At 41.0% G+C, this 26,445-nt stretch overlaps 1 protein-coding gene across 3 annotated transcripts; it reads left to right on the forward strand.

Moving 5' to 3' along the window:
* Positions 1-516: 516 nt before the first annotated feature.
* Positions 517-26,445, forward strand: TMEM171 (transmembrane protein 171). Of its 3 annotated transcripts, XM_072606321.1 has the most exons (5): positions 939-1,529; positions 4,124-4,326; positions 6,578-7,294; positions 13,173-13,317; positions 26,156-26,445. In XM_072606321.1, exons 3-5 carry the CDS (start codon positions 6,655-6,657, stop codon positions 26,364-26,366), a joined length of 996 nt encoding a protein of 331 aa, XP_072462422.1. In that variant the 5' UTR covers positions 939-1,529; positions 4,124-4,326; positions 6,578-6,654; the 3' UTR covers positions 26,367-26,445. The 3 variants fall into 3 exon arrangements, with proteins under 3 accessions (XP_072462423.1, XP_072462422.1, XP_072462421.1); XM_072606322.1 differs by lacking the exons at positions 939-1,529; positions 4,124-4,326 and adding an exon at positions 517-611; XM_072606320.1 differs by lacking the exon at positions 4,124-4,326 and having other exon boundaries at positions 941-1,529.

Here is a 26,445-nt window from a genome sequence, read left to right on the forward strand (position 1 = left end):
TTCTTGGCCTCACAACTGGTATATGTATTAAATTGGGTGTTTTCAGCAATTGAAATGGAGAAGGTGAAACACTCTAGGGGGTGGATTGAGGTATCACAAAACCTAATGAGGGCCTTAGTGTTAAGGACTTTAATCCTAAATAAACAGGGCATGAAACCCTTCCATAAATGCTAATCAAAACTCTATTTCTAAGAAGGGGGAAGTTTAATCTAGCCTGCTGGCTGGAACACCGGCCCAGAGGCAGGAGTCAAGATCTCTGGGCTTTCATCCCAAATTTGCCGCTAGGTGATTTGCAGGATTAGGATCCGAGGGGAGGTTGGAGGAGGAGGGTGTCACTCTCTGATGTCCACTTTCTTGTACTCAAAATACTCGTTTTCTTCTGAAAATTTATGCTGCTACTTGGAAAGTAGCCTGCTCCATTGCCCCCACCTGGTGTTCTTAGGTGAACCCCAAACCGGTTTGGGGAGGACTAAATAACTGAAAGGGGTGGGTGGCAACAGTGACAACCTGTTCCTAAAGCCAGGGGAGTTAAGGCTGAAGAGAAAACCGCCGCGGGCACATCTCCAAACCAGCCTCGCCAAGGGGGAATGTGCTCTGGGGAAATGTAGGAGGTAAAGGCCGAGTCAGGCTGGGGCGGGGGCGGGAATGCTGGGGGCCGGGGGGGGGGGGGGGGGGGGGGAGAAACGTTCACATTCAGAGCCGCAGGGCGAACCCTGGATTTGAGGAATCTGTTCTCACACTGGCTCTGGGAAAACTCATTTCGTTCCTAGGCCTTCTCTGGTCCCAATTCCAGTCCCAACAGAGGATTGCGGCGGGTGGGGTGAGGGGTCAGAATTGGGGGAGTCCTGGGGGGCGGGGGGAAGAGACCCAAAGCTTGCAGCGCTCCCAGCCCGGGTGGCTCCGATTTTCCGAACCCACTGGAGCCGGAGGAATCCGATAGAGGCCACGGAAGGCTTGGGGATGGGGCTCTGCTGTGGATCGGACGGGCTGCCCACCGGGAGGGGGTTCTGAGCCCTGCCTTGGAAAGGACAGATAGGCAGGGTTCTGGATTACACACATCGAGAGCACGCTTTCTTTCTGCTCGTCACTGTTTCCCGGGTCCCTAGGGACCCACTCGTCGGCGCCCGGGCCGAGGACGGGACTCCTGTTGGCTCCCGCGCCCCGCTCGGCGCTGGCCAGCTCCAGCTCGCCCCGCCTTTCACCTGCTCACTGCAGCCTCCCAAACCTCCCCTCCTCCTCCCTCGGAATAAAAGCACCCGCAGCCGGGCTCTGGCTGTTTCCCTCTCCAGCCTGCGCAGGTGTGCCACGCTTCAGACGCGCTGACACAGGTGGGGGTGTGTGTGCCAAAGGGGCAGGTAAGAGGCCCTGTCCCAAGGGGAAGTGCTGGACGGAGCAGCGAGGACGGAGAAGCTGAAGCCTGGCTGCGCTGCAAGAGCTCCTCCGGTCCTCGGGTCCTCGGGACCTCCCGAGCGCCCGGTCCTGCGAGCACCCGGGGCGGAGCAGTCCGACCCCGGGCTCCGTGTGCCCAGGTAAGGGACTCACCGAACCCGGCGGTCTAGCAGGCGGGGAGCCCTGCCCTCCCGCCTGAGCCTGAGCTCGGCGGAGCCGCCGGGATTAACTCGCTCCCTTCATCTGTCTGGCCGCTGCGAAGTTTGGGACTAAAAAATGTTTCTGAGCTGTTGTGGGGGCTGGTCGGTGCGGACGCCGGCCACGAGGGCATTTGCTCCGGGGCTGTAAATCTAGAAATCACTTTTCTGTAAGATAAATGGTTGCCTCTCACGGACTAAGGACCTTTTCGGATTCCTTTCGGACGTTAGCGGCCCCTGACAAATCACTGGGTATTTATTGCCTACATTTGCGTTGATGTGTCTTTGAACGCGAACACTGAAGCCCTTCGAGGACGGGGATCACCTCCCCTTTTTTGTACGTGTGAGACAGCTAGGTGTCACAGTGGTTAGACAACTGGATCTGGGGTCAACAAGACCTCAGTTTAAATTCACACACAGTCACCTGCTAGTTGTATCAGTTTCCTCACCTGTAAAATGGGCATGGTAATAGCACCCATCCCACCGGGTTATTGTGACGATCAGATGCAAGAATATTGGTAAAGCTTTTGGCACAGTCCGGACACTTAGTAGGTGTTTAATAAATGCTTATTCGCTAATTGATTAGACTTTGCAATCTTATGTTGATGGAGAGAGGCCTCCAGCGAATAATGGGGGAGGGAAGTACAGGAAGGAGATTGGCTATCGGCCCTCAAGGAATTTATTTTTTATATTCTGCTCTCTAGTCTCACCAGCGTAAAAGCAAAGATTACCAAAATTAGAAATTGTACGCCGTCCTCCATCAGCCAATAAATATTTCCTAAGCTTCTGCCGAGAGGCAGACTCTGTGCTAAGCACGAAAGGCAAGAAGCCATCCCTGCTCTCTAAAGGGCCATAACATGGAAACAGCTCAGTATGGACAAGCAGGCTGCATACAGGATAAATAGGAAGTGATCATCAGAGGGAAGACCTTGGGATTAAGAGGAATTGGAAGAGGGTTCCAGTAGATGGAGAGACTTTGATTTGGACTTGAAGGAAGCTGGGGAAGCCAACAAGGGAACTTTGTGAGGGAATTAATAGGAAAGCCTGTGGCCATGACTTGGAGAAAGAAATCGGAGCCTACTGTGAGATTTCTCTTCTCTTCCCTTTCTTTTTCCTTCCCTATCTCCCTGCCCTCAGTCTGTTTCCTCTGTTTGTCTCTGTCTCTCTGTCTCTCACTTTGTCTCTCTCTGTGTCCATCTCTGTCCCTCTCTCTCTGTCTGTCTCTTCCCACCTCCTTCCTTCCCTCCCTTCTCTGCCCCCATTCCTTTCTTTCCAAGATGCAGTGATCATCCAAGTATGCAAAATGAAATGAGTAATTCTTAAAACTTTTTAGTGGAGGATTTGTCCCTGCCTCCTTTTCATAAACACCAAACAAAGTTTTGGACATTCTTCTCTGTGTAGTTCTGAGAGAATTAAGAAAATGTACAGTCTTTTAAAACATGTGTGCCTCAACTGAACTGTATGCCCATGTAGTATGGGTCAGCACTTTCCCTGTTATCCTTTGAGATCAGAATTTCTTTTTATATATTATATATATTCTGAATAACTATTTTTAGAATTCCAGACATTTGGAAGGGATTTTACAGGTTCACCATTTTATAGGTGAAGAAACTGAGGCCTAGGGAAGGGAAAAAACTTGGCTTAGGTCATACAAATAGTCAATTGAAGAACCCGGACTAGAACCTAGGTGTTTTGACTCCTGGGCTACTGCTCTTCCCCCTTTGATAGCACTGTACAGACTATTAAATGCCATATAAATGAAGGTGAGTTGTTTTATTACTTGTGGGGAAACTCTTGAGTTTTTATTGTTACAGATGAGACCTACTGATTAACTTAAGGTCAGAAAAGTAGTAAATACTGGCTGAGTTGAGGACAAAATAGACTTCCTTCATTAAATCTTGGGTGCTTTCCACTCTCTCTGTTGTCATCCTTCCTAGCTTGTATCATCTCTGCTTCTTCCTGGAAAAGTATTGCCCCATATGTAGTGTCCCATTTGTTTTCCTTTCCCAAACGGACCTTCCATTCATTCACAGTACTGTGATTTCAGTGTCAATCTGGCTTGGGTTTTAAGGCTTACCTCTTTAATTACCTCATAACATCACAGATCCCAAATGGGTCAAAGCTTTAGAGAACGTTTTCCCTCCTTTGAGGAAGTTTGAAACATCCCAATAACTTACAAAGTCTGAAAATTGGAATCCATTTGAATATTATATATTTACGACAAAGAATGAGAATCATCTGGAAGTGGCCTCTTTTAAGAATTTCCCAGTAATAAAATTCTCTATAAATAAGCTTGCAACCTAAAAGTTGCTTTAAAAAAACTGAAGTATAGTAATAGTAATAGCTGATATTTATGTGGCACTTAAGGTTTACAAAGCCTTGCAAATATTATCTCATTTACTCCTGAGAATAACCCTGAGAGGGAGGTGCTACTCTTACCACTATGTTTCAGATGGGGAAACTGAGACTAAATGATTTGCCCAAGGTCACACAGCTAATAAGTGCCTGTGTGTGTTTGTTCTTCATTGCCTAAGAAGACCACGCCATCAGAGGAATGATGACATGACTTGCACCTGACTTTGTTCTGAGTGAGGGAGGGCTGGGCAGGTCACCAGCCTCACTTCTCCTCCAGAGCCACCTGAATCCAGTGACCAGATATTCATCAGGATGACTGGAGATGACCCAGGATGAGGCAATTGGGGTTAAGTGACTTGCCCAAGGTCACACAGCTATGTCTAAGGTGAGATTTAAAGTCAGGTCCTCCTGACTCCTGAACTAGTGCTCTATCCACTGCACCACCTAGCTGCCCCAAGTGCCTGAGAGTGTATTTGAACTCAGGTCTTCACAACTCCAGATCCAGCAGTCTAGCCATTGCACCATTTTGCTGCCACTATCAATTTACAAATGTGATAACATGCAATAATGCTTTGCACACCTTAAAAGAGCTATATCTATGCTAGCTAGTATTAGCTATTATCATGATTATCACAAAACACCCAAAACCAAATGAGATAACATGTAAAATTCTTTTTCAAATTTTAAGAAGACAATATCAATGCTAACTATTATTATCACAAAAAAATAACTGTCCTCTACATTAATTAAGGTATTGGTTTGGGTGGCTTTGGGGAGCAGTATGTTTTCCTAGTAGATTTTTCTTGCATTTTTTTTCTCCTACTCATGGTCTTGTTGTACTGAGTAGGACTTTTAACTCATGATTTTTGCTATCAGTTGTTCATTTAAAAATTAATCTCAGTTACTTTTTGCTGAAACATGGCCAGCTTAGCTCAAAAATATGAGTGCAGAGGCTCCATTCTGTCTATCTAAACCAAGCTGGTTCTGATTCACCTACCTGCCCTTGACTTTCGCTGCTCATGCCAGAAAACTGGTGGCTGTTTCCACAAATAGAGGAGCTATCTGGGTCCAAGATGACAAATATGTCATTTCAGGTCAGGCCCACATAGCTGGATCAGGACCACCATTTTGGCTGGTTTCAGTTCAATTTGAATTTATTTTAAAAAATTCAGTTTGAATTTAAGGAGAACTGATTGTTCCTGAATAAAATTCAATGAATATCCCCCAGAAGGGAACCCAACTATTTGGATAACTTGACTGGGGGTCCTAAGAGATGGAAGTGATTTTAAAGATTTTTTAGTCCAACTGAAATAGAAATGACCCTCTATGTTGATTTAGAAAGCCTCAGATGAACACTATCTGTATTGTATTTTTATTTATTTTGTTAAGCATTTCCCAATTACATTTTCATCTGGTTCATGCTTTATTTACTTGGGAGATTTTCTGGCCAGGAGTGTGAGACTTCCAGTCTAGTCTAACTTCTTGTCTACTGTAGGAATTCACTTAAATGGCTGAACCAGCAATGAGTGTGGTCATGCCTTCAACATAAACGTATGTGGTGGAAAGGAGTAATATAAGTAAATTTATACAGTTAACTTGGGATTATAATAAGGAAATATGACATTTGTAGATTGAGAAAATTCTGTGTATCTCTGTGAAGGTTTACATATGGAGAATGAGCTTCTAAAAACCAGAAGCCAGTGGAAAAACTGGATTTGGAGTCAGAGAATCATAGCTCTAGGGCAGCTAGGTGGTACACTGCCTAGGGTGTTGGGCCTGGAGTCAGGAAGACTCATCTTCTCAGGTGTAAATCTGGCCTCAGACACTTACTAGCCACGTGACCCTGGGTAAGTCACTTAATGCTGTTTGCCTCAGTTTCCTCATCTGCAAAATGAGTTGGAGAAGGAAATGGCAAACCACTCTAGTATCTCTGCCAAGAAAACCCCAAATGGGATCATGAAGAGTCAGACATAACTGAACAACAAACAAAGTTGGGAAGTCTTCAGAAAACTTCTTTCTAGTTCAACTCTTTTGTTTTATACATGAGGAAACTTAAGTTCTGTGGAGGTGAACTGACTTGCCCAAGGTCACACAAATGATAGGCACCAAAGTGAAGGCTCAGGACTCTTTCCACTGTACTGTATTCCTTCTGAGGACATCCCTTCAGAACCTCTCTCTCCAGCTTATGGCCTGGGTAACCTTGGGCCCCTCTGAGTGTCAGTTTCCTTGACCTGTAAAACAAAAGGGCTGGTCCCTAAAGGCTCTTTCATGACTAAATCTTCCACATCTAAAAATCACACTCAGCTTTTGGAATGAAGACGAAAAGAAAGAAAGATACCAAGAAAGCCTCTGCTGCTTACCCCTGAAGTTGCACTTCCTCTTCTTTTGAGTATCTCCATAAAAATCTCCCACTCAGGCATTTCTGAGCATTGGGCCTTCTGACTCATAGGCCAAATCATTGTTCTAAAATCCCTTCAGATGTTGTTCACTTGTGTGAAGTCCCAAACTGAAAAAGAGGAAGGGTTTCCGTTCTGAAAGGACAGGAGACGTTCTGGCAAGAGGGAAAAGTACAGTAGGGAAGGACGTGGTGTTTGGACAGATCTGGGCACTTCTTACATTCTGTTATTTATTTTCAGAGCTCCCAAGGGCTGGCAGCACTCAAGATTCCGGTGGCAGAGTTCCCTTCTCCCTGGTGAGAAGGGGCGCTTCTGCAATGTCCCCAGCTACTGCTCCTGAACCTGGTGGGATTGTGAGGGAGAGGCGCATCAGCAAAATCATTTTTTTCCTTTTCGTGTTTGGAGTCATCTTACTATGTGCAGGAGTCTTGCTTTCCATCTTTGGTTTCCAAACGTGCCAGTATGAAACTCTTATTGACTGCAGTGCAGTCCTGAAAATTGTGGGGCCTTCCTGTGCCGTGATCGGCCTTGGAGCAATCATATTGGCTCGCTCCAGGGCAAAACTTCAGCTCAGAGAGAGGCAGCTTCGAGGCAACCAGGTTGACCCAGACAGCTTCTTTATTTGTGGAGAAAGTCGTCAGTTTGCCCAGTTCCTAATCTTTGGATTCTTGTTTTTAACCAGTGGGATGCTGATTAGTGTGCTGGGCATTTGGGTCCCTGGATGTAACTCAGAATGGACCCAGCAACCATTTAACAACACAGGCACTTCCAGTGCTGACCCACAGGCATGTGGGTTTCTGTCTCTGCAGGTAATGGGGCCCTTGATAGTGCTCATTGGCTTATGTTTCTTTGTGGTAGCACACATTAAGAAAAGAAACAGCTTGAGTTCTAGCCAAGACTCTTCAGAAAGTGAAGAAAGGCGGTCACGGAACAATGAGCCTGTACAAGTCACCGTAGGTGAGTAAATCATGCCAATGTGCTGATGTTGCCATGACAGGCTGTTATGTTATGAGTTTAGATTGAATGCTTTAGGCTGTGGTTTGCAGTTTCCAAACCTGAAGTGATAAATGGTAAAAATTCCTTAGGTGTCATATATTTACAAAAGCATTGAAAATAGGTCAATAATAGTATTTTATTTTACCTATGAGGATCATGGATCTCATTCAGTAAACTCTGCAATGTTCTAGAGCCTGATGCAAACAAGGCAATCTCATATCGGACCTCAGCATCCATAGAGAATCTTGACATTTGGATTCTGTAGTGACTCTCCCCCATGACTCCTTTGGGAGTGGGGTGTACACTTCTCTGTTTTATGCCTCATCTGATTAATGATCAGAGGGTCATTAAACAAATTATTTCTGTTAAGTATGTTAAGGAATCTTACGTAGTTTGGGGAGACATCTTGTTGGAAGAGAAACTTTTAGGGTTTTTTTAAATAGTTGGCAAAATAATTTTTTTGACTAATCCATCAACAGTAACAATGATGAAATTTTATATTCTCAATTATGTGATGGTAAAGATGTGGTCTAGTGTAGAATATTATTTGCAAGAGACTGACTTTATTCCTTTATCCTACCTTCATCAACAATGTCCTTAATGGATGTGCAAGTTGCTCTCAAAAAATCTTACAAATGGAGAAAATGAGCTGTAGGTTGGCGGTTATTGATGTTTTGTCAGGGCTCTTCTTGGGGTGAGAGGTATTAATAAAAAGATTTGAAGGGTTTTTTTTCAAGCCTTCATTATACTCTTCTCTATTCATACAGGAAAAACCCGCTGGTTGAATAATGAGTATTGTCACTCTGCCAAGGGTAGGAAACCTACGGCCTCAAGGCCACATGTGACCCTCTGGGTCCTCAAGTGCAGTCCTTTGACTGAATCCAAACTTCACAGAACTAATTTGTTTGGATTCAGCTGAAAAGCTATACTTGAGGACCTAAAAGACCACATGTAACCTCAAGGCCTCAGGTTTCCACCCTTGTGTCTAGACAATCAATTCTCAAAGTGTTATCTGAGGAACCCAGCAGTCCATGAGATCAAATAATAATTTTCATAATTCTAAAATACTTTAATTTCTAATACAGTTAAATATTGATAGATAAAAGCCTTCCCAAGAACTCTTTGGGGTGCTCAATAATTTTTCAGAGAATAAAGAGGTACTGAGATAAAAAGTTGGAGAATTGCTGATCTAGATCAAGATATGACATTGAACTGAGAAGCCGTAGAACTGGTCTATCCACATGTATAGGTTGAATAGACACTGTGGATAGAAAATGAAGTGGGCCCGTTACTGAACAGACAGAGGGTCAGCTGGATTGCCTTTAGGAAACTGTGCAGTGCTTTAGTTGACACCAAGCTTCTCCTTGAACTAAAGGCCCAGCTGTTCTTTGAGGGATGCCATGTGATGATGAGTCAGGGAATCCTCGTTTCAGAAGAATTAAGGGAGGAAAGGGAAGCTCCTGCTCTATGTCAGTCACTGTACAAGGTGTGGTAAGGATCACATATCATCTGACCCTTACCATAACCCTGTAAGATAGGTGCTACTGTTATTCTCCTTTTGCATATTGGGAAACTGAGGAAGGTAGCGGTTAAAGTATCATGCCTAAGGTCATACAGCTAATAAGGGTCTGAGACTGAATCTGAACTCAGATCTTCCTGGCTCCAGTCCCAGCACCCTATGTACTGTGTCACCTAGCTCTCACCCAAAAGGGCAAAAGAAAGGGGTGTAGGTGGGCTGCAACCTGTATTATCAATATATACATTGCCAGTAAAGAATTGCCCAAGAGAAACAGCATCAGAAAAGCATCAGAGGTATGACTGGAAAAGACATGAGCCAGTCATGCATCAGGAGCCAGGGAATGACAAACATAAAGCTTCCCCTGAGCCACTGGTCACAGCAGAAGCTTCAGAAGCATAGAGGAAAGTCCTTAGCTTGGTCTTTGCTGGAGGAGGTAGACAGGGGTTGTGATGGGTGAGACACTGCTGATGGGTTGGGACTTGCACCATTGGAAGGAGTACCCACACCTGTGAGCTCACAGCCATTGAAGGGTTGCATATATGAAGTACTTCTGAGGGTCCAGAGTGGAGTGATTTTCTCCTAAGGGCAAAGCAATAATTTAGAAGAATATACTGGGGGAAATGGAAATTTTGGATCAAATAACTACCATAGCTAACCTTTATATAGTGCTTATTATATGCAGGGACTGTCTACATCCACTGATAGCCTTACAATTATCATCTCATTTGATCCTCACATCTGGGAGGTAAGTGTTATGATTATCCCCATTTTACAAATGAGGAAACTGAGGCATATAGAGATTTTTTTTTTTTAAGCGGAAAGAACAGAGAAGAGACCTGGGTTCAAAGAATCTGAGTCAAGAAGCATCTCAGAGGCCATCTAGGCCAACTTATAACTGAAAAGGAATCCTTTCTCCAACCTTCCCAGATAGTGCTCTCAGCCTTCCTCTTGAAAAGCTCCAGTGAGGAAGGACTCCCTTCCAACGTGACGCATTCAACTTGTGGACAGCTATTGTGGTTCAGTCATTTTTCAGCTGTGTCTGACTCTTCATGACCTTGTTTGGGAAAGATACTAGAGTGGTTTGCTATGACTTTCTCCAGCTTATTTCACAGATGAGGAAACCAAGTCAAACAGGGTTAGGTGACTTGCCCAAGGTAACCCAGCTAGTATCTGAGGCTGGATTTGAATTCAGGAATACCAGTCTTCCTGACTCCAGGCCCAGCACTCTGTGCACTATGGTGCCCCTGAGCTGCTCCTTGCACAGCTCTACACCCAGACAAATCTGTCTCTGCAATTTGAGAGCTTGTTGTGGATAGAGCAGTGGACTTGGCATCAGACAGACCAGTGTGCAAATCTTGCCTCAGGTACTTACTAGCTGTGTGACCTTGGGCAAGTCACTTAATATTTCCGCATTTTCCAAAGCTTCTCCAAGTGTAAGATGAGAAGGTTAATTCTCCCAGGTGTCTTCCAGTTCTAAATTTATGATCCTATGAACTTCTAACCATCCTTTCTACTTCTGTTTTCTGGAGCCACCCCTCTTTCATGCATCAGCTCTTCAAGAACGTGACCATCCCAGTCACCTTCTTGTGGGCAGGCTCCAGCCCATGGATGGCCTTCCAAAATCAAGGGTGCCCAGCATATCCTTTTATTTTGTGGAAATTTATTTAATGGGATTCTTAGTCTAATCAACTGGTGGTACAAACAACCAGACAGGTGACAATGATTAGAGGGATGTGCTCTGAGTTCAGGCAAACACTTGATCAAAAGGATAAAAACTGGTCCTAATCTTTACTGCGTGTCTGACCCAAGGCTAGTCACTCAACCCCTTTTTGCTTCAGTTTCCAACTCGTTGTGAGAAAAGCATTTGGTAAGCCTTAAAATGCTTTGAATTTTGACTAATTACTATCATTAAAATGCCCTTTTAGTAAGATAATAATAACTCCCAGTTCTGTAGCACTTTTATATTCATAACATGCTTTACTCATAACAACAATCCATGAGGATTATTGGACAGAGTGCCAGGCCTGGGCTCAAGAAGACCTGAGTTCAAATGCAGCCTAAGATGCTTACTAGCTTTGTGATCCTGGGTAAGTTATTTAATTTCTGTTTGCTTGAGTTTCCTCATCTGTAAAAATGGGAATAATCATAGTTCCTACTTCCCAGGGCTCTTGTGAGGATCAAATGGAATAGAATATAATAATTGCAAAGCTCTTGACACAGGGCCTGGAAGGTCCTAAGCACTATACAGATGTCAGCTGCTACTATCCCCACTTTACCAATGTGGAACCGATGCTATATGTAAACCGATTAAATACAAAAAATTAAAATTAAATATAAGTAAATAAAATTTTGATAAATAAAATTAAATATAAACAAATCATTATTTATTTATAAATGGATAAATTAAAATTACTCAAACTGATGTTTAAGCATTTGCTCTTGATTATGCAGTCTGTCTATGTCGGAGGCAGGATTCAAATTCAGGCCTTATGTGTCAAAGTTAGCAGTCTATGCCACAAAACTCACTAAAGCTCTGTAGCACATGATTGGAAAACCAGAGGCTTGGCCTGTTAAATTGTACTTTCCATAGCTTCCAGAGCCCCATGAATCAGGAAGAGTCGTTTGTCTCTTGGGGCTTAAAGCAAACAAAGGAAAGTGCGAACCACACATTTTGCACCTTTTCAGGATCATTAGCTTCTTTGGTCATCTATATTTAGTTGGTAAACTATATTTAGCTTTGGCTTGTGGAAAATTAGCCAAAGGTGATTGCAAAGGGCAAACAGCTCCAGAGGTCCACTCCCTGGCTGAAAATGATGAAGAACAATTGGAAAGATAACCCATAGAGCCCTTCTTGTTTGAGACTGACAGATAAATACCCAGGGCTAGGAGACCACTTGTGTTTTTTCCTTTAGTTGGTTGATTTAATTGCTACAGAGTCAATTCATTAACTAGGCTTCTAGCTTTGCGTGGGATTGACACTGAGGAGGGGTAGGAGACTAAGTATTTATAAATATTCAACAGGTTGATCCCAGCTGATGGCCTCTGGTTATTTACTTGGGTGTGACTGCACGAAAGGACACCTTTCTCTATGCACATTCCTTCATGCATGTACTTCATCCTCTCTACATTCAGGCTAGGAATTGTAGTGTTTGTGTCATAACTTGGCTATTTGGTTGGAAAGGTCACAGAGTAGGCTATTTGGATGCATTAATGATGAGGGTTGTTAGGTGGCGCCATAGCAGATAGAGCAATGAGCCTGGACTCATCTCCCTGAGTTCAAATGTAGACTTGGACATTTCCTAGCTGTGTGACCCTGGGCAAGTCACTTAACCCTGCTTGCCTCAGTTACTTCAACTATTTAATGAGCTGGAAAAGGAAATGGTAAACCAGTCCAGTATCTTTGCCAAGAAAAAGATTCAGACGTGAAAGAAAAGCTACTAAACACCAAAAGAGATAAAGTTGCATTTTGCATCAAGCCAGGCAGATAGACTCATTTGAAATAAGAAATTAGTAGACCTGATTCTTGCCACAGAGTTTCTGTAACAAACAGTATTCTCTGATTTCTTGGATTCAGAGGCTCATGGCATTTAGAGAACTGGAAAGAATTCTAACTATTGTGTAGCTCTAAAGTCTAGAAAGCTTAACTGACTTGCCCCAGATCACAGGTATTAATGAACAGAATCCAGTGCTCTTTCGACTATTTCTTCCCTCCTAATAAAGAGGCTGACAGCTTTGTGTAGCTCTGCCTCACTTAAATCTGATTCATGCAGGAGTCAAGGCATCATCCTGTGATGTCATAGGTCCTCTTCAAAGACAAAGGATGAACAACATCTACGGTATAAATAAACATAGACAATACATACAAAATAAATACATGGGAATATTGAGAGGGAGCGCCTTTGGATGCTGGGGGACATTAGAAAAGGCTTCAGGGAGAAGACTGCACTATGTGATTGAATCTTAGTTTGGACTGCTGACTTGTCTTTGCTGTTATCCCAAAAGGTGCAGCTGTGTAATGGAAAATATGGTAGACTTGAAACTAGGACAACTAGGTGGGGATTAACATTTTCCTCTTGATATAACCTTGTGACTGCAGTCAAGTTCCTGAATCTCAGTTCTTTCATTAAAAAAATGGAAGTAATAATCCTGATGATAACTTCTTCATAGAGCTATTGTGAAGGTCAAATGAAATAATGTGCATCAGATGTTACATCAATGTCATTTATTATTATTACTTGGATTTTTTATTTTGCCTTACACGGGTGAGCATTCTTCATTCCTTTTGCCTTCTTACTGTTAATTACGCACTTGTTTCCTTAGGTGATGCTGTGATCATCTTTCCGCCCCCACCTCCATCTTATTTTTCAAATGTTTCAACATCTACGGTGGCCTCGCACAACTCAGCATCTAACAGTTTGCCTCTGAGTGAGAACCCACCATCATACTACAGTATTTTTAATTATAGGTAAGACTTTCGACTTTAATTTCTGGAAATGAAATGCTTAACTTACAATGTCATAGCCTGGAGGATAATTTATAGTTATTCAATTCTTACCAATTATAAAGGTTGTCCCAAAAACCTTAGGGCAGTTTTAAAGCATTATAGAGGAGATAAATGGCAGAGGTGGATAGAGCGCAGGTCCTGAAGTCAGAAAGACTCACCTCCCTCAAATCTGGCCTCAGACATTTGCTAGCTCTATGACCCCGGGCAAGTCACTTAGCCTTGTTTTTCTTAGTTTCCTCCTCTGTAAAATGAGCTGGAGAAGGAAATGGTGAAACCACTTTAGTCTCTTTGCCAAGAAAACTCCAAACTCTCCAAATGGAGAGTAAGACGTTGCAGAACAACAACAAAAACCAACGTAAAGAACTTAAGCCAGTGGTGTCAAACTAAAAGAAAAAATGGATCCTTCTTGGCTGTACGTTGACTCAGAAAATTGGCATTGTCTGTGTGGTATTATATTTTTATTTACTTTGGTAAATATTTCCCACTTAGATTTTAATCTAGCTTGAGTCTGTAACCCCATTAGGATACAGCTTAACCACACATGTCAAACATGGGACTGAGGACCTTAGCCAAACTGACATGTAATGGGGAAATATGTGTATATATAGTTTATTTGTAAAATGTATGATAAATATTACACTATAATACACATGTAGATAACATACATGCAGTGTATGAAATCTGTAAATATTTTATATGCACATATATACATATGCCTAAACATACATCTGTGTATATATATGTATGTAACTTTAATAGTTTAAAACTATATTAAGACTTTTGGGAAATCCCATATAAAAATTTAAGCATAGAATTGATTAATTTTCTTCTTATTTTTAACTCTTTTGTTTTTTAGCTCTTTTTTTTTTTTTGGAAGCAATTGGGGTTAAGTGACTTGCCCAGGGTTATATGTCTAGTAAGTGCCTGAGGCTGGATTTGAATTCAGGTCCTCCTGATTCCAGGGTCAGTGCTGTACCGCCTAGCTGCCTCTTCTTATGCTATATCTTGAATTTAGAAAGTTTTGCCATCCTACCTCTCCCTCTCTAAAACGAATGCAGTATAATATTGCTTTTACTTGGGAAACCCAGTGTTTTATAAGTGTCACTAGCCTGGTCCTTGTTCCTGTGAATCAGGTACAATATCACTTATGGGAAGCAGAGACAGAGAAACTTGCCTAACTCTAATGTGGTCACACAACAAAGGGAAAAATGATAAAGGTAGGAGGAGAGAGCATGCATCCTGCCTAGACCAGTGGTCTCTGCTCTGACCTAGTTTCCTGATTCCATTAGGTTTCTGTCAGCAAAGGAAGTAGGAACAGAAACTGCCTAGTGCTAAAGCATCTGCTCAGTTCACCCAGACTACCTCTTGTGGGCCCAGCCTGACAAAGGAGAAAGGTCACTATATATATGTATATAATTTATCTGTAATTTGGACTCAGAGCCTTGGCTCCCCTGCTCAGGGGGCCAAGTAGACTTATGGGGGTCATCTGGATGAAAACATCTGTTGATAAATTTTCTTTTTGCTCTAGCAGCTGCATGTTTGTGGTGAGTCTTGTGTTAACCAGCTGAAAAAAGGAAGCGGGAGCCTGGCTGGCCCCTTTCACAAGGAGTTTTATTGAGTGAAATTCTTCTGCCTTGTCTGTGGGTTTTGATCTCACTTGGTAGTAGTTTTTATTAAAAAAAAATTTTTAGAGAAGGTTCGTATGTGCGTTGCAGGAGAATATTTTTTTAGGGGGGATGGGATTGGATAAGACATTGAAAGGTGAATATGAACTGTGTTTGGCTGGACATGGTCACCTGTGGAGAGAGATACCTCAGGTGAAATCACTAATGAGCTGGACCTTGTTCTCACTTGTCAGTTGTCTAAGTATCCATCATTGTAAATCTGGATAGTAATAGTTATGTTTTAAAAGTTATTGTGAAACCACCTGATGATACTCTGAGCTCCCTCTGAATAGATGCTTGTTTTCATTGCTTCTCAGCCTTGTGGACTTTGAATTATAGGTCACTTTTCTAAGAATAAAATAAGGTTAAAACAAATTGTTTTCCAAATGACTGTGGGAAGCTAATTAAGAAGACCTCTACTACTTTGTCTCCTATGAAGGATCTCACTTTGGTTCTTTTTTAGGCTTACTCCCTCCATCCCTTTCCACACTGCTCAAGGCGGACTTCAGTCTCTGGTCCTACTGGAGACTTCTCCAGAGTAGCAATGGCCTACCAACTGATCACTATCCTTTCTCAAAGCTCCCATCATGGCTTTGCCTTCTCAAAACCTTCTTAGGATCCCAGACTCCTAGGATGTAGAGCTGGAAGGAACTTTAGAGCTCATCTATTCCAATACCCTCTTTTCATGGATTTAATCTCAAGTCAAATGACTTGCCCAGGCTCTCATAGATAAAAGGTGTCAAAGTCACCCACACACTTGATGACAAATCCAGAATTGTTTCCATTTTAGTCTTCTTAGACTGAGGATCAGTGTGGCTTAATGGGTTAAAAGATGACTTTAGGAGGATTTCAAGTTGTTTCTGGCATACATGGTTGTATGACCTCATGCTCATGTCTTAACTTCTCAGTGCTCTCAGTGAGAGGTGTCAAATATGCAGGCTCAGATAACATGAAACCTACCTCTTCAATACTACGAATCGCAGAAAAGGCTCATATGTGCATTGCAACAGGGATTTTCCTCACTTGGGAGTTCCTTATATCTATGAAGGTGGAAGATTTATCTTAACAGATGTGAAATACCCAGTAATCCTTTCTTCAAACAATCTAATTTCAGAAGTGTTTCTTGACTAACTACTATCTACAAGACACAGTGTTTAGTACTGGGAGTACAAATGTGGAAAGATGTTATAGTTCTGCCCTGTTATATTTGCCTGATGACTTGCAAATACTTTTCTAGGGAAAGGAGATAGAGAGTAAGCTTTTGTTGTTCTTCAGTCATTTTCGGTTATGTTCAATTCTTTGTGACTCTGTTTGGGCTTTTCTTGGCAAAGATACTACAGTAGTTTGCCATTTCCTTTTCCACCTCATTTTATAGATGGAGAAACTGAGGCAAACAAGGTTAAGTGACTTGCCCAAGGTCACACAGCTAGGAAGTGTCTGAGTCCAGATTTGAACTTAGGAAGATGAGTCTTCCTGACTCCAGGCTTGGCACTCCAACCAGTGCACCAACTATCTTGAATAGGTTTAGCTGGTGCAATTCAGAGAGGCAGCTCTGGCTGGACTGCCATAATTTTTGATTATCAGATTATTCCTCTAATTCTAGTGAACATGGTGTGTGGGCTCAGAGCACAGTTGTACCTAGAGCGTGGGTGCACTGGGCCTACTCTGTATACATCTGTCTGATGCAGGAGCTACCTGATCCTCCAACCATGGCAGAAAGAGGGCTGGATTAGGAGTCAGAGTCTTGAATTTGAATTCTATCTCTGCTATTGACTGCTTGCCATGTGATCTTACACAGTATTCAGGATATCTCAGCTTTGTTTTCCTCATGTAAGAAATGAGGTTGGATTAGACAATCTCTAAGGACTTTTCTAATTCAATCCTTTGTTCTTGTCACTCCTAACTGAAGGAGACACCAGGAACACCCAGTGATGTCATAAGGGGAGGAGACCCAAGACCAAACCTATGAGGAGCCAAAGCTCATGAGCCTCACCTGGTCTCCTCCTAGTACACATTCCATTCATTCTTCCATAATGCTAGCACTTTCTTACCACCCTGTCTCCCTTTGGGGTGATGTGGGTGCTGTTTTATTGCTTGGGCCATGTAGATTATGTGTGTCCAGGTGGTTCTGTGGCTCACAGGGAGGTCAGAACAGCTGCTTTTATCATCTCCTCCCCCGCTTTTGCAAGGGAGACTGATTCCTGCCAGGAGAGAAAGCAGAAGGTTGGGGCCAGAGTATGGCCATTCCCCTGTCCTCAGAAAGAGGTGGTACTGGGTTAGAATTATATCCCTCTGCTCCCTTAAATATTGTTAGTCTAGGACAAGCATTTGAGCCAGGCAGGTGACTCCAAGTGCTGGACTTGGAGTCTGAAAGACTGAGTTTCTTGAGTTCAACTCTGGCCTGAGATACTTACTAGTTGAGTAACCCTGGGCAACTCACATAACCCTGTTTGCCTCAGTTTCCCTGTCTGTAAAATGAGCTGGAGAAGGAAATGGCAAACTACTCCAATATTTATGCCAAGGAAACCCCAAATGGCGTCATGAAAAATCAGACATGAAAGAATAATCAGGAGGAGAAGTAATTTTTTAGGTTTTAAGATAAACTCCTGATCACTGTCCTTAATCCCTATCCCTTAATAGAAAAGGAAGGCCCCAAGCTATATATCTAAGACTTGACTCCCTTCTCACAAGATGTCAATTCCATAATGAAAATACACAGCGAATAGCAAACAATCCCATTTACCCAAACAGAGAGCAAACAAACATCAGAAAAAGTATATACAGGAGAATTTATACCAGACAATACACAGAGTAAATGAGTTCTTCCTTTGGGCAAGATAACTTAGCCCAGCCAAGTAAGAGAAAATCCAAGATCTGACCAAAGTGAAATTCCCTGAAGTCTCTGGTATGGCAAGCAAACAGGGGACAGGGATATGACAGACATTGCCAACTCCTCTGCAGATTTTCTTCTTTCCAGACTATTTGTCTCCCTTTGGGGACATGAAGAGGGGATGGAATAGCTCATCTTCTCTCTTGAATCTAGAAGCCAGAAGGGCCTCTATCTCTCTTCCCTCTAGCTCTTATTGACTGCCTACCCTTGGTTCAGGTACATTGAGTAATCTGTCTCCACCAATGAGGAGAGAGTCCCATATAATTAACCCTTTGAGTCAAGAGTTACATTCCCAACTTCAATATGCCACCAAACTACTATCTGTCAATTCCTTCTCTGCTCTCTGGTCTTCTTAAATAGTCCAACAAAAGTACCAATATAATCACATGATCAGAGGAGCCACACTTAGCAGTTCCCTACTATGTGAGGGAAGTCAAAGGGAAGTCTGACTGAGTTTGAGTCTATGAGACACGTAGAGCACCAAGGAACCCTAGGCTCCCTAATATACTCCTTCATAACATAACTCTCTCAAGAAGTTTGTAATCTAATTCTGGATATGTAGTCTATTATACACAGATGAAAGGTACAATGCAAGGTAGATTGTGAAAAGAGAAAAGGATAAATTAAGACAAAGCATTCCAAGAAAATACATATGCAGAGGGAGAAAGCTTTTTTTAACTGACCATAGCAGAAAAACTTGATGGAATAGATGGTATGTGCTAGTCCTTGAAGAAAGAGAAAGAGGTCAACAGGCAGAGCTAAGTTCTAAGGCAGAGCTTAGCTCTAGACCTAAGAGCTAAAGAAGGAGGACATTTCTGAGATGAGGGTTGGGAAACTGCCTGCAGAAATGAATAAAGGTATGAGACTGCAGGGTGAGATTAACCTGGAGTCTGGTTTGGCATTATTCTCTTTGCCATTACGGACACAGAAGGTATTATGGGAAATAGAGTGAAACCAAGTTGTATTGGTAGATTGGAACCAGACTGTGGAGGACTTTAAATGCCATATGACAGAGTTTATGTTTTGTCCCAGAAGGAACCACTGGCATTGTTTGTTACCGTTGTTTAGTTTTTGTTTCTAGTAGAGGAATACCCTGGGCAGACTAGGGTGAAGGGCGGAACAGAGAGAAAAAAAAAAGAGCCAGGGAGACTAGTTAGAAGGCTATTATAGTGGTTTGGACAAGAGGTGATGAAGGTCTCCGCAAGGGCGGTAGTCATGAGAGAAGAGAGAAAAGGGCAAAGATGAGATAAAATCATCAGGACTTAGCAACTGATTGGAAATGAAGGATGAAAGCAAGGAGAATGGCAAAGGTTACCAAAAAATGTTGAGACTGAAGGACTGAGAGTAAAGAATTCTTTGTCCAATTTAGTATTAATCCATTAAACTGGTAGATATAAGTGAACCATGTTCTTGGCACTATACTAGGCACTGATGGGGATATAAAAGAATTAAAGGATAAAATCATTGCCCTCCAGGAATTTATACACTGAGTTCAAGGGAAAAGATATAGAGCACAAGCAGCCATTATATAACCATATAGGGTAGAGTGTGATTAAATCTTAAATGAGTGGTATAGACAGTGTGAACTACAACATTAACATGGTGACCTTGTTTTTTGAGTCGAGAAAACTGTAGTCTGTACAACTTGTAGTCTGAGAAAGACTATTTCTTTGGAAAATTTTTGTTAAAGAACATTTTCTTTTGTTGAAATCAGACCAGTCCTAGGAGCCAAAAGATGTGTAATCATTATGATTATAGGGCCTCTTGGAGAATATTGGACTTGAGCTAGACCCTAGATCAGGAAAGATAATATTTGTGAAGTGCTTAAAAGCACATTTCCTGGTACATAATAGGTGCTTAATAAATGTTTGTTTTCTTCCTTCTTTCCCTAAAGGATTAGGACAGATAAAGGAAGATCAGTGACTGGGAGAACAGTGGGATTCATAGCAGGAAAAGGAAACTGGGAAGTAGAACTGATTTCTAAGGAAAGGTGGTTTAGATCTGCGACTCTGAGGTGAGAGTGAAATGTACAAGTGGAGATGACATGTAGCTATTTTGGGCGGATTAAATCAGCCTGGACATTTAGGTAAGAGATCAGGCTGGAGACAGAGATGTGAGAGTCTTTAGAGCTAATAAAAGCCATTAAACAGGAGCAGTTTCTGGAGGGAAAGGATAAAGTAAGAAAAGAGCAAAGGACCAAGTATTGAGCTGCATAAAATGCAAATGGCGAATAGAAGAGGAAAGCAAGACTTGCCGAGAAGATAAGGGAGGTGTGGAAAGAGAGGAAGACAATCAGGAAAGAAAGTGAAGTCTTAGAGGAAATAGAAGAGTTTTTATTTTTAAAGAAGTATTCTTTATGTTTTTGATACCCTTTTAAAGAAATTTTGAGTTCCCAACTCCTTCTAGCCTCTCCCTTACCCACTCAGAAGAAAACCAATATATAAATTGTACGTGTAAAGTCATGCTAAACATTTCCATGTTAGCCACATTACCAAAAAAAAGCAAGAAAAATAAAGAATAAAAAACATTCGCTTCAGTCTGCACTCAGAGTGCCTTAGTTCTCTCTCTGAAGGTAGATAGCATTTTTCATCATGGGTACTTTGGAATTGTCTTGGATCATTGTATTCAGAGTAACTGTCTTTCACAGAGGATCATCATTACAATTTGTTCTTAACCGTGTACAACGTTCTCCTAGATCTGCTTATTTACTTCAGTTTGTATCAGTTCATATAAGTCTTCCCGGGTTCTTCTGAAATCATCCTGCTTGTCATTTCTTATAGCCCATTAGTATTCCATCACACTTATATACCACAATTTGTTTAGCCATTCCCTAAGTGATAGGCATCTCCTCAATTTCCAATTCCTTAGCACCACAAAAAAGAACTGCTATCAATATTTTTTCTGAATATAGGTTCTTTAACATTTTCTTTAATCACATTGGGATGCAGACCTAGTAGTGGTATTGCTGGGTCAAAGGGTATGTACAGTTTCATAGCCCTTTGGGCATAGTTACAAATTATTCTCCAGAATGATTAGACTAATTCAAAGTTCTACCAAAAGTGCATTAGTGAATCTGTTTTCCCATATCTTCTCCAGCCTTTGTCATTTTCCTTTTCTGTTAAGTTAGCTAAATTGATAGGTGTGAAATGCTACCTCAGAGTTGTTTTAATTTGCATTTCTCTAATCAACAGTGATTTAGAACATTTTTTTATATGACTATTGATAACTGATTTCTTCTGAAAACAGCCTGTTGATAACCTTTCACCATTTATCAATTGGGGACTGGTTTTTATTTTTATAAACTTGACTCCATTCCCTCTATATTTGAGAAATGAAGCCTTTATCAGAGAAACTAGAATGATATCCCCCCAGTTTCCTGCTTTCACTCTAATTTTGGTTGCATTGGTTGTTTGTGTGAGAAATTAATTTGTTTTATGAAAACTTAATAATTTTATGTAATCAAAATTATCCATTTTATATCCTCTTGTTTGGTCATAAACTCTTCCTTTACCCATGAATCCATGGACAGGTAAATTTTTCCATGCTTCCCTAGTTTACTTATAATACTACCTTTTATGTCTAAACAGCGTATCCTTTTTGACTCTATCTTGATATATGGTGCGAGATGTTTGTAAATACCTAGTTACCACCAAATTACTTTCCAACTTCCCCAACAATTTTTGTCAAAGAATGAGTTCTTGTCCCTGAAGCTTAGATCCTTCCGTTTATCAAGCACTAGTCTACTTTGGTGAATTTCTTCTATATGTTATGTTCTTAATCTATTCCATTGATCTACCACTCTATTTCTTAGGGGTGCCAAATTGTTTTGATGATTACTGCTTTGTTATATGGTTTGAAATCTGGTACTGCAAGGTCACCCTCCTTCATATTTTTTTCTCATTGATTCCCTTGATATTCTTGGCCTTTTGTTCTTCTGCAGGAATTTTATTATTTTTTCTCTTTCTATAAAATAATTCTTTGATACTTTAATTGGTGTGGAACTGAATATGTAATTTAATTTAGGTAGAATTGTCATTTTTATTAAATTTCCTCAGCCTGCCCATGAGAAATTAACATTTCTCCAATTATTTAGATCTCTATTTTTGGTGAAAAGTTTTATAGTTGTGTTTATATAGTCCTTGGGTTTGCCTTGGCAGGTAGACTCCCAAGGAATTTTATACTGTCTGCAGTTATTTTAAATGGAAGGCATTTCTCTTTCTATCTCTTTCTGCTGGGTTCTATTGGTGATGCTGAAATGAGTTTATTTTTGTATCCTGCAACTTTGGTAAAGTTCATTGTTTCAACTAGTTTTTTATTGGTTCTCTAGGGTTTTCTAAATAAACCTATATATCACCTTCAAAGAGTGATAGTTTTGTTTCCTTGTTACTTATTCTCATTCCTTCAATTTCTCTTTCTCATCTATTGCCATAATAAACATTTCTAGTACAATATTGAATAATAGTGGTGATAATGGGTATTCTTGCTTTTTCCCTGATCTTATTGGAAAGGCTTCTAGCTTATCCCCATTATAGATAACATTTGTTGATGGTTTTAGATAGATACTACTTATCATTTTAGGAAAAATTCCTTTTGTTCCTATGCTCCCTAGTGTTTCTAATAGGCAGGGGTATGTATTTTGTCAAAAGTTTTTTTCTGCACCTATTGAAATAACCATATGATTTTTATTGTTTTTGTTATTGATGTGGTCATTTATGTTGATAGTGTTCCTAATACTGAAGCAGTGCTACATTCTCAGTATGAATCCCACTTTATCACAGAATATGATCTTTGTGATACGTTGCTACAATCTGCAACGAATGAACCAATGCTTTATATATTTCACTGGTCTTCCCCCCACCCCCCCAAAACCCAACTTCTACCTTTGTTTATTGGTTCAATGGTGTTTTTACTTTTAATTTTATTAATTCCTCCTTTGACTTCCAGTGTTTCTATTGTTTAATTGGAGATTAAATTTTTTTCCAGTTTTTTTTTATTTGCCTGCCCAATTCACTAATCTTCTCTTTCTGTTTTTTATCTGATGTGAACATTTTGGACATAACTTTCTCTCTAAGTACTGCTTTGACTGAATCCCACAAATTTTGGTGCATTGTCTCATTGTTGTCATAATCTTTAATTAAATTATAGATTGTTTCTATAATTTATTCTTTAGCCCACTCATTCTTTAGAATTAGGCTATTTAGTTTCCAATTAATTTTGAATCTGTGCTTCCAGTGTTCTTTATTTAATGTATTTTTATTGCATTATGGTCCTAAAAAGTTGCATTTAATATTTCTGGATTTGTTTGTGAGGCTTTTATGCTCTTATTCATGATCAATTTTTGTGAAGGTGTTATGTATATCTGAGAAAAAGGTATACTCTTTTTTATTCCCATTAGATTTTCTTCAGAGGGCTATAATATCTAACTCTTCTAAAATTCCATTCATCTCCTTAATTAAAAAAGAAGAGTTTCAAGAAAAGAAAGTCATCTGCAGAGTCAAATACTACAGAGAAGTCTAGCCTTGTCTAAGACAATTCCATTTCACATATTCTACCCACATGTCAGTGAAACCAGGTCATTCATTATTCTCCCCAAAGGTCCCAAGTCCTTGTGTTTTTGCTTTGACCTATGTAATACACTCTAGGAAGGGACAACCAGGTGGTGCAGTGGACAGAGCATCAGTGTAGGAGTCAGGAGAACCTGAGTTCAAATCTCACCTCGGACACTTGACACTCACTAGCTGTGTGACCTTGGGCAAGTCACTTAACCCCAATTGCCTCATCCTGGGTCATCTCAAGTCATCCTGATGAATATTTGCTCACTGGATACAGATGGCTCTGGAGGAGAAGTGAGGCTGGTGACCTACACAGCCCTCCCTCATTCAAAAACAAAGTCAAGTGCAAGTCATGTCATTATTTCTCTGATGACATGGTTGTCTTCGGCAATGAAGGATGAACACACATACTCTAGGAACCAAGGGAGTATTAAGATGAGTAAATAAAAGTCCCCTCTGCTCAAGAAACTTACATTCTAGTAGGGGGAGAGATAAGGTGTACACACATATAGCTCTGATAATCCTTAGGCTAGGATCATAGATTTAGAATTGGACCCAGGTCTAACCAGGCCATTGAATCCAATCTCTCTATTTTATGAACAAGAAAACAAGTCCAGAGAGTAAGGTGAATAGCTCAAGGTCATACATTTAACAAATAACAAAGTTGAGGTCTGAACCTATGTCTTCTGACTCCAAGTCTAGTGTTGTTTCCATTATGCCAGTCATAGAGCACATAGTTGAAACTGTGAGACAGATTAGCTTGTGTATAGAAAGAGTAGAGTTAGACAAAGAGCACAGATCTTTTCCTGACACCTGGAATGCCTTCTCCTACATCTCTGACAATGGAAATTCAAACCCTACCTGTCTATCCTGATCTAAATGTTGCCTCTTCCAGCACCTACAGATGTACCTAGGAGATCCAATGTATAGGGTGCTGGGTCTAGAGTCAAGAAGACCTAAATTAAAATCCACATACTTCCTAACTGTAGGATTCTGTTACAAATTATGTAACCTCTGCCTCCATTTCCCCGCCTTTAAAATGGAAATCATAATAGCATCTACCTTCCAGTGTTATTGTGAAGATCACATGAGATAGTATTTGTAAAGTGCTTAGCATAGTGCTAAGGGACGTTTGGGTCCCAGACAAAATCCCACCCTCTACAAGAAGCCTTTCATGATCTCCTTTAATGTAAGAGACTTCTCTCTGCTGATTATCTCCAATTTATCCTATCTCTTGTTTGTACATGGATCTTTGCATGCTGCCTCTCATATTAGACTATTGAGAGCAGGGACTGTCTTTAGTTTTTCTTTGTATCCCCAGCACTTAGCCCAGTGCCTGGCACATAGTAGGCTCTTAAAACATGTTTATTGATAGACTGATCATTTCCCTTGGGCTCCTTAGTTTAGGCATGCTGCCTCCCAGTATCCTGCCCCCACCCTCCTCCTCCTTGCATGACCATAAACTCACTCCCAGACATCCCTGGAGAAGAGGTAGAGGAGCAGAGCAAAGGGAGCATTCAGCTCTCATTAATGAATAGGAGAGGATGACCAATGATTTCTCTTCCAACTCTGAATCTGTGTGATTTTTTGGACTGTCCGAGAGTAGGATGAGACACATTGGGATACCATGGTTCCTGATAGACCCAAATGCATGGCATGTATGGATGTCTCCAGAAGATTTTCAGCATCTAATAAACTACTGCTCACACATACAACTACTCTCACTAGAACAAGAACTATCTAACATTATCATGAAACAGTAACAGAAACCGATCCAAAATCAATTCAATATACAAATGATATGACAGCAAACCTACTAATAGCAGAAGACAAAAACAACACATTCCCCTGGTCGATGGATGGACCCATATGCACATTAGTAGGATTCAAACCATGGGAAACAAACAAATTAGACCAATATGGCTACTACTTTCACTCACTAAATGACTTTAAAGCAAGGTCCAAAGAAGACATTAACAGAACAGACCCATCTGTAAAACTTCACGTAGCACCAACCAGCAACATATTTATTTCTCACATTAGAAAATTCAATACCAATTGAAATGCTAAGAAAAGGAGACAGTGCAGTGGAATATATACATTCAACTGCAGCACAGTAAATGTAAGGAGAAACATACGGGTTCAAAGAAAACTAGGAAGTGTACCTAGAACCAAACAAGAATACACTGGTCAGGAAAATACGGCCACAGTACCCAAGCAGCAAAATCCAAAAGCTTTCAAACACATCACCCAGATAAGCCATACTCAGAAGAAATCAGAACAAGATAACATGAAGTAGGACACCTACACCCGCCACTGGTATTCAAAACAGGCACAGGAAGGCCAGCAGTGGGGTCATCTAGATTACCAAAGGAAACTACAGGGACAGAGCAAATAACATCTTGGGCGGGAAGTGGAATGGGCAGTATGGGACAGTTTTGATAGACAACATGGAAGGAGGGCACTAGATGGAACCTCAGGAAGCAAGGGAAGATAAAGAATTCTTCTTAATAGAGATGTTTATGCAGAGGCTTTAAAACCACTTACTCAGATCACTGTAGAGGGAATTTTTTTTTTTTTTTGTAAGCATGAGTTGGGGTAGAAGGCCTTTGAGAGCTGTAATTCTGCGCCTTCATGTGGTTTAAAAAATGTCCCTCTGTTTCCCTCATGATTTTTGTTCCTTTTTTTAATAGGACCCAAGTTCCTGAAGGTCAAGAAGCCATCTCTTATAGAGATCCTGAACCTATATATACAATTTCTGGAACTAATTTATCTCCAGAGATGTCACCTGCCTCTCATATTTCATCTGAATTACCTCCCAGATATGAAGAAAAAGAAACTGTGAATGTCCATTATCCCACCTCTTCTAATTCCTCTTCTTCATCTCAGTCTTCTCCACCATGAACCATTCTCCCAACCTTGTTTATGTCTGATCATGCATTTATTTAATTTGTTTTTTTAATAATAAAAGCATACAACAACA

This window comes from Notamacropus eugenii, chromosome 4, assembly GCF_028372415.1.
Source record: "Notamacropus eugenii isolate mMacEug1 chromosome 4, mMacEug1.pri_v2, whole genome shotgun sequence".
NCBI classification, from domain to species: domain Eukaryota; kingdom Metazoa; phylum Chordata; class Mammalia; order Diprotodontia; family Macropodidae; genus Notamacropus; species Notamacropus eugenii.

What these genes read in the sequence shown, in the direction of transcription:
- TMEM171 (XM_072606322.1), top strand. Translation starts at nt 6,655, where the DNA reads ATGTCCCCAGCTACTGCTCCTGAACCTGGTGGGATTGTGAGGGAGAGG. An exon ending in GCCTGTACAAGTCACCGTAG is followed by an intron (nt 7,295 to 13,172) that starts GTGAGTAAATCA and finishes TTGTTTCCTTAG; the next exon opens with GTGATGCTGTGATCATCTTT. An exon ending in TACAGTATTTTTAATTATAG is followed by an intron (nt 13,318 to 26,155) that starts GTAAGACTTTCG and finishes TTTTTTTAATAG; the next exon opens with GACCCAAGTTCCTGAAGGTC.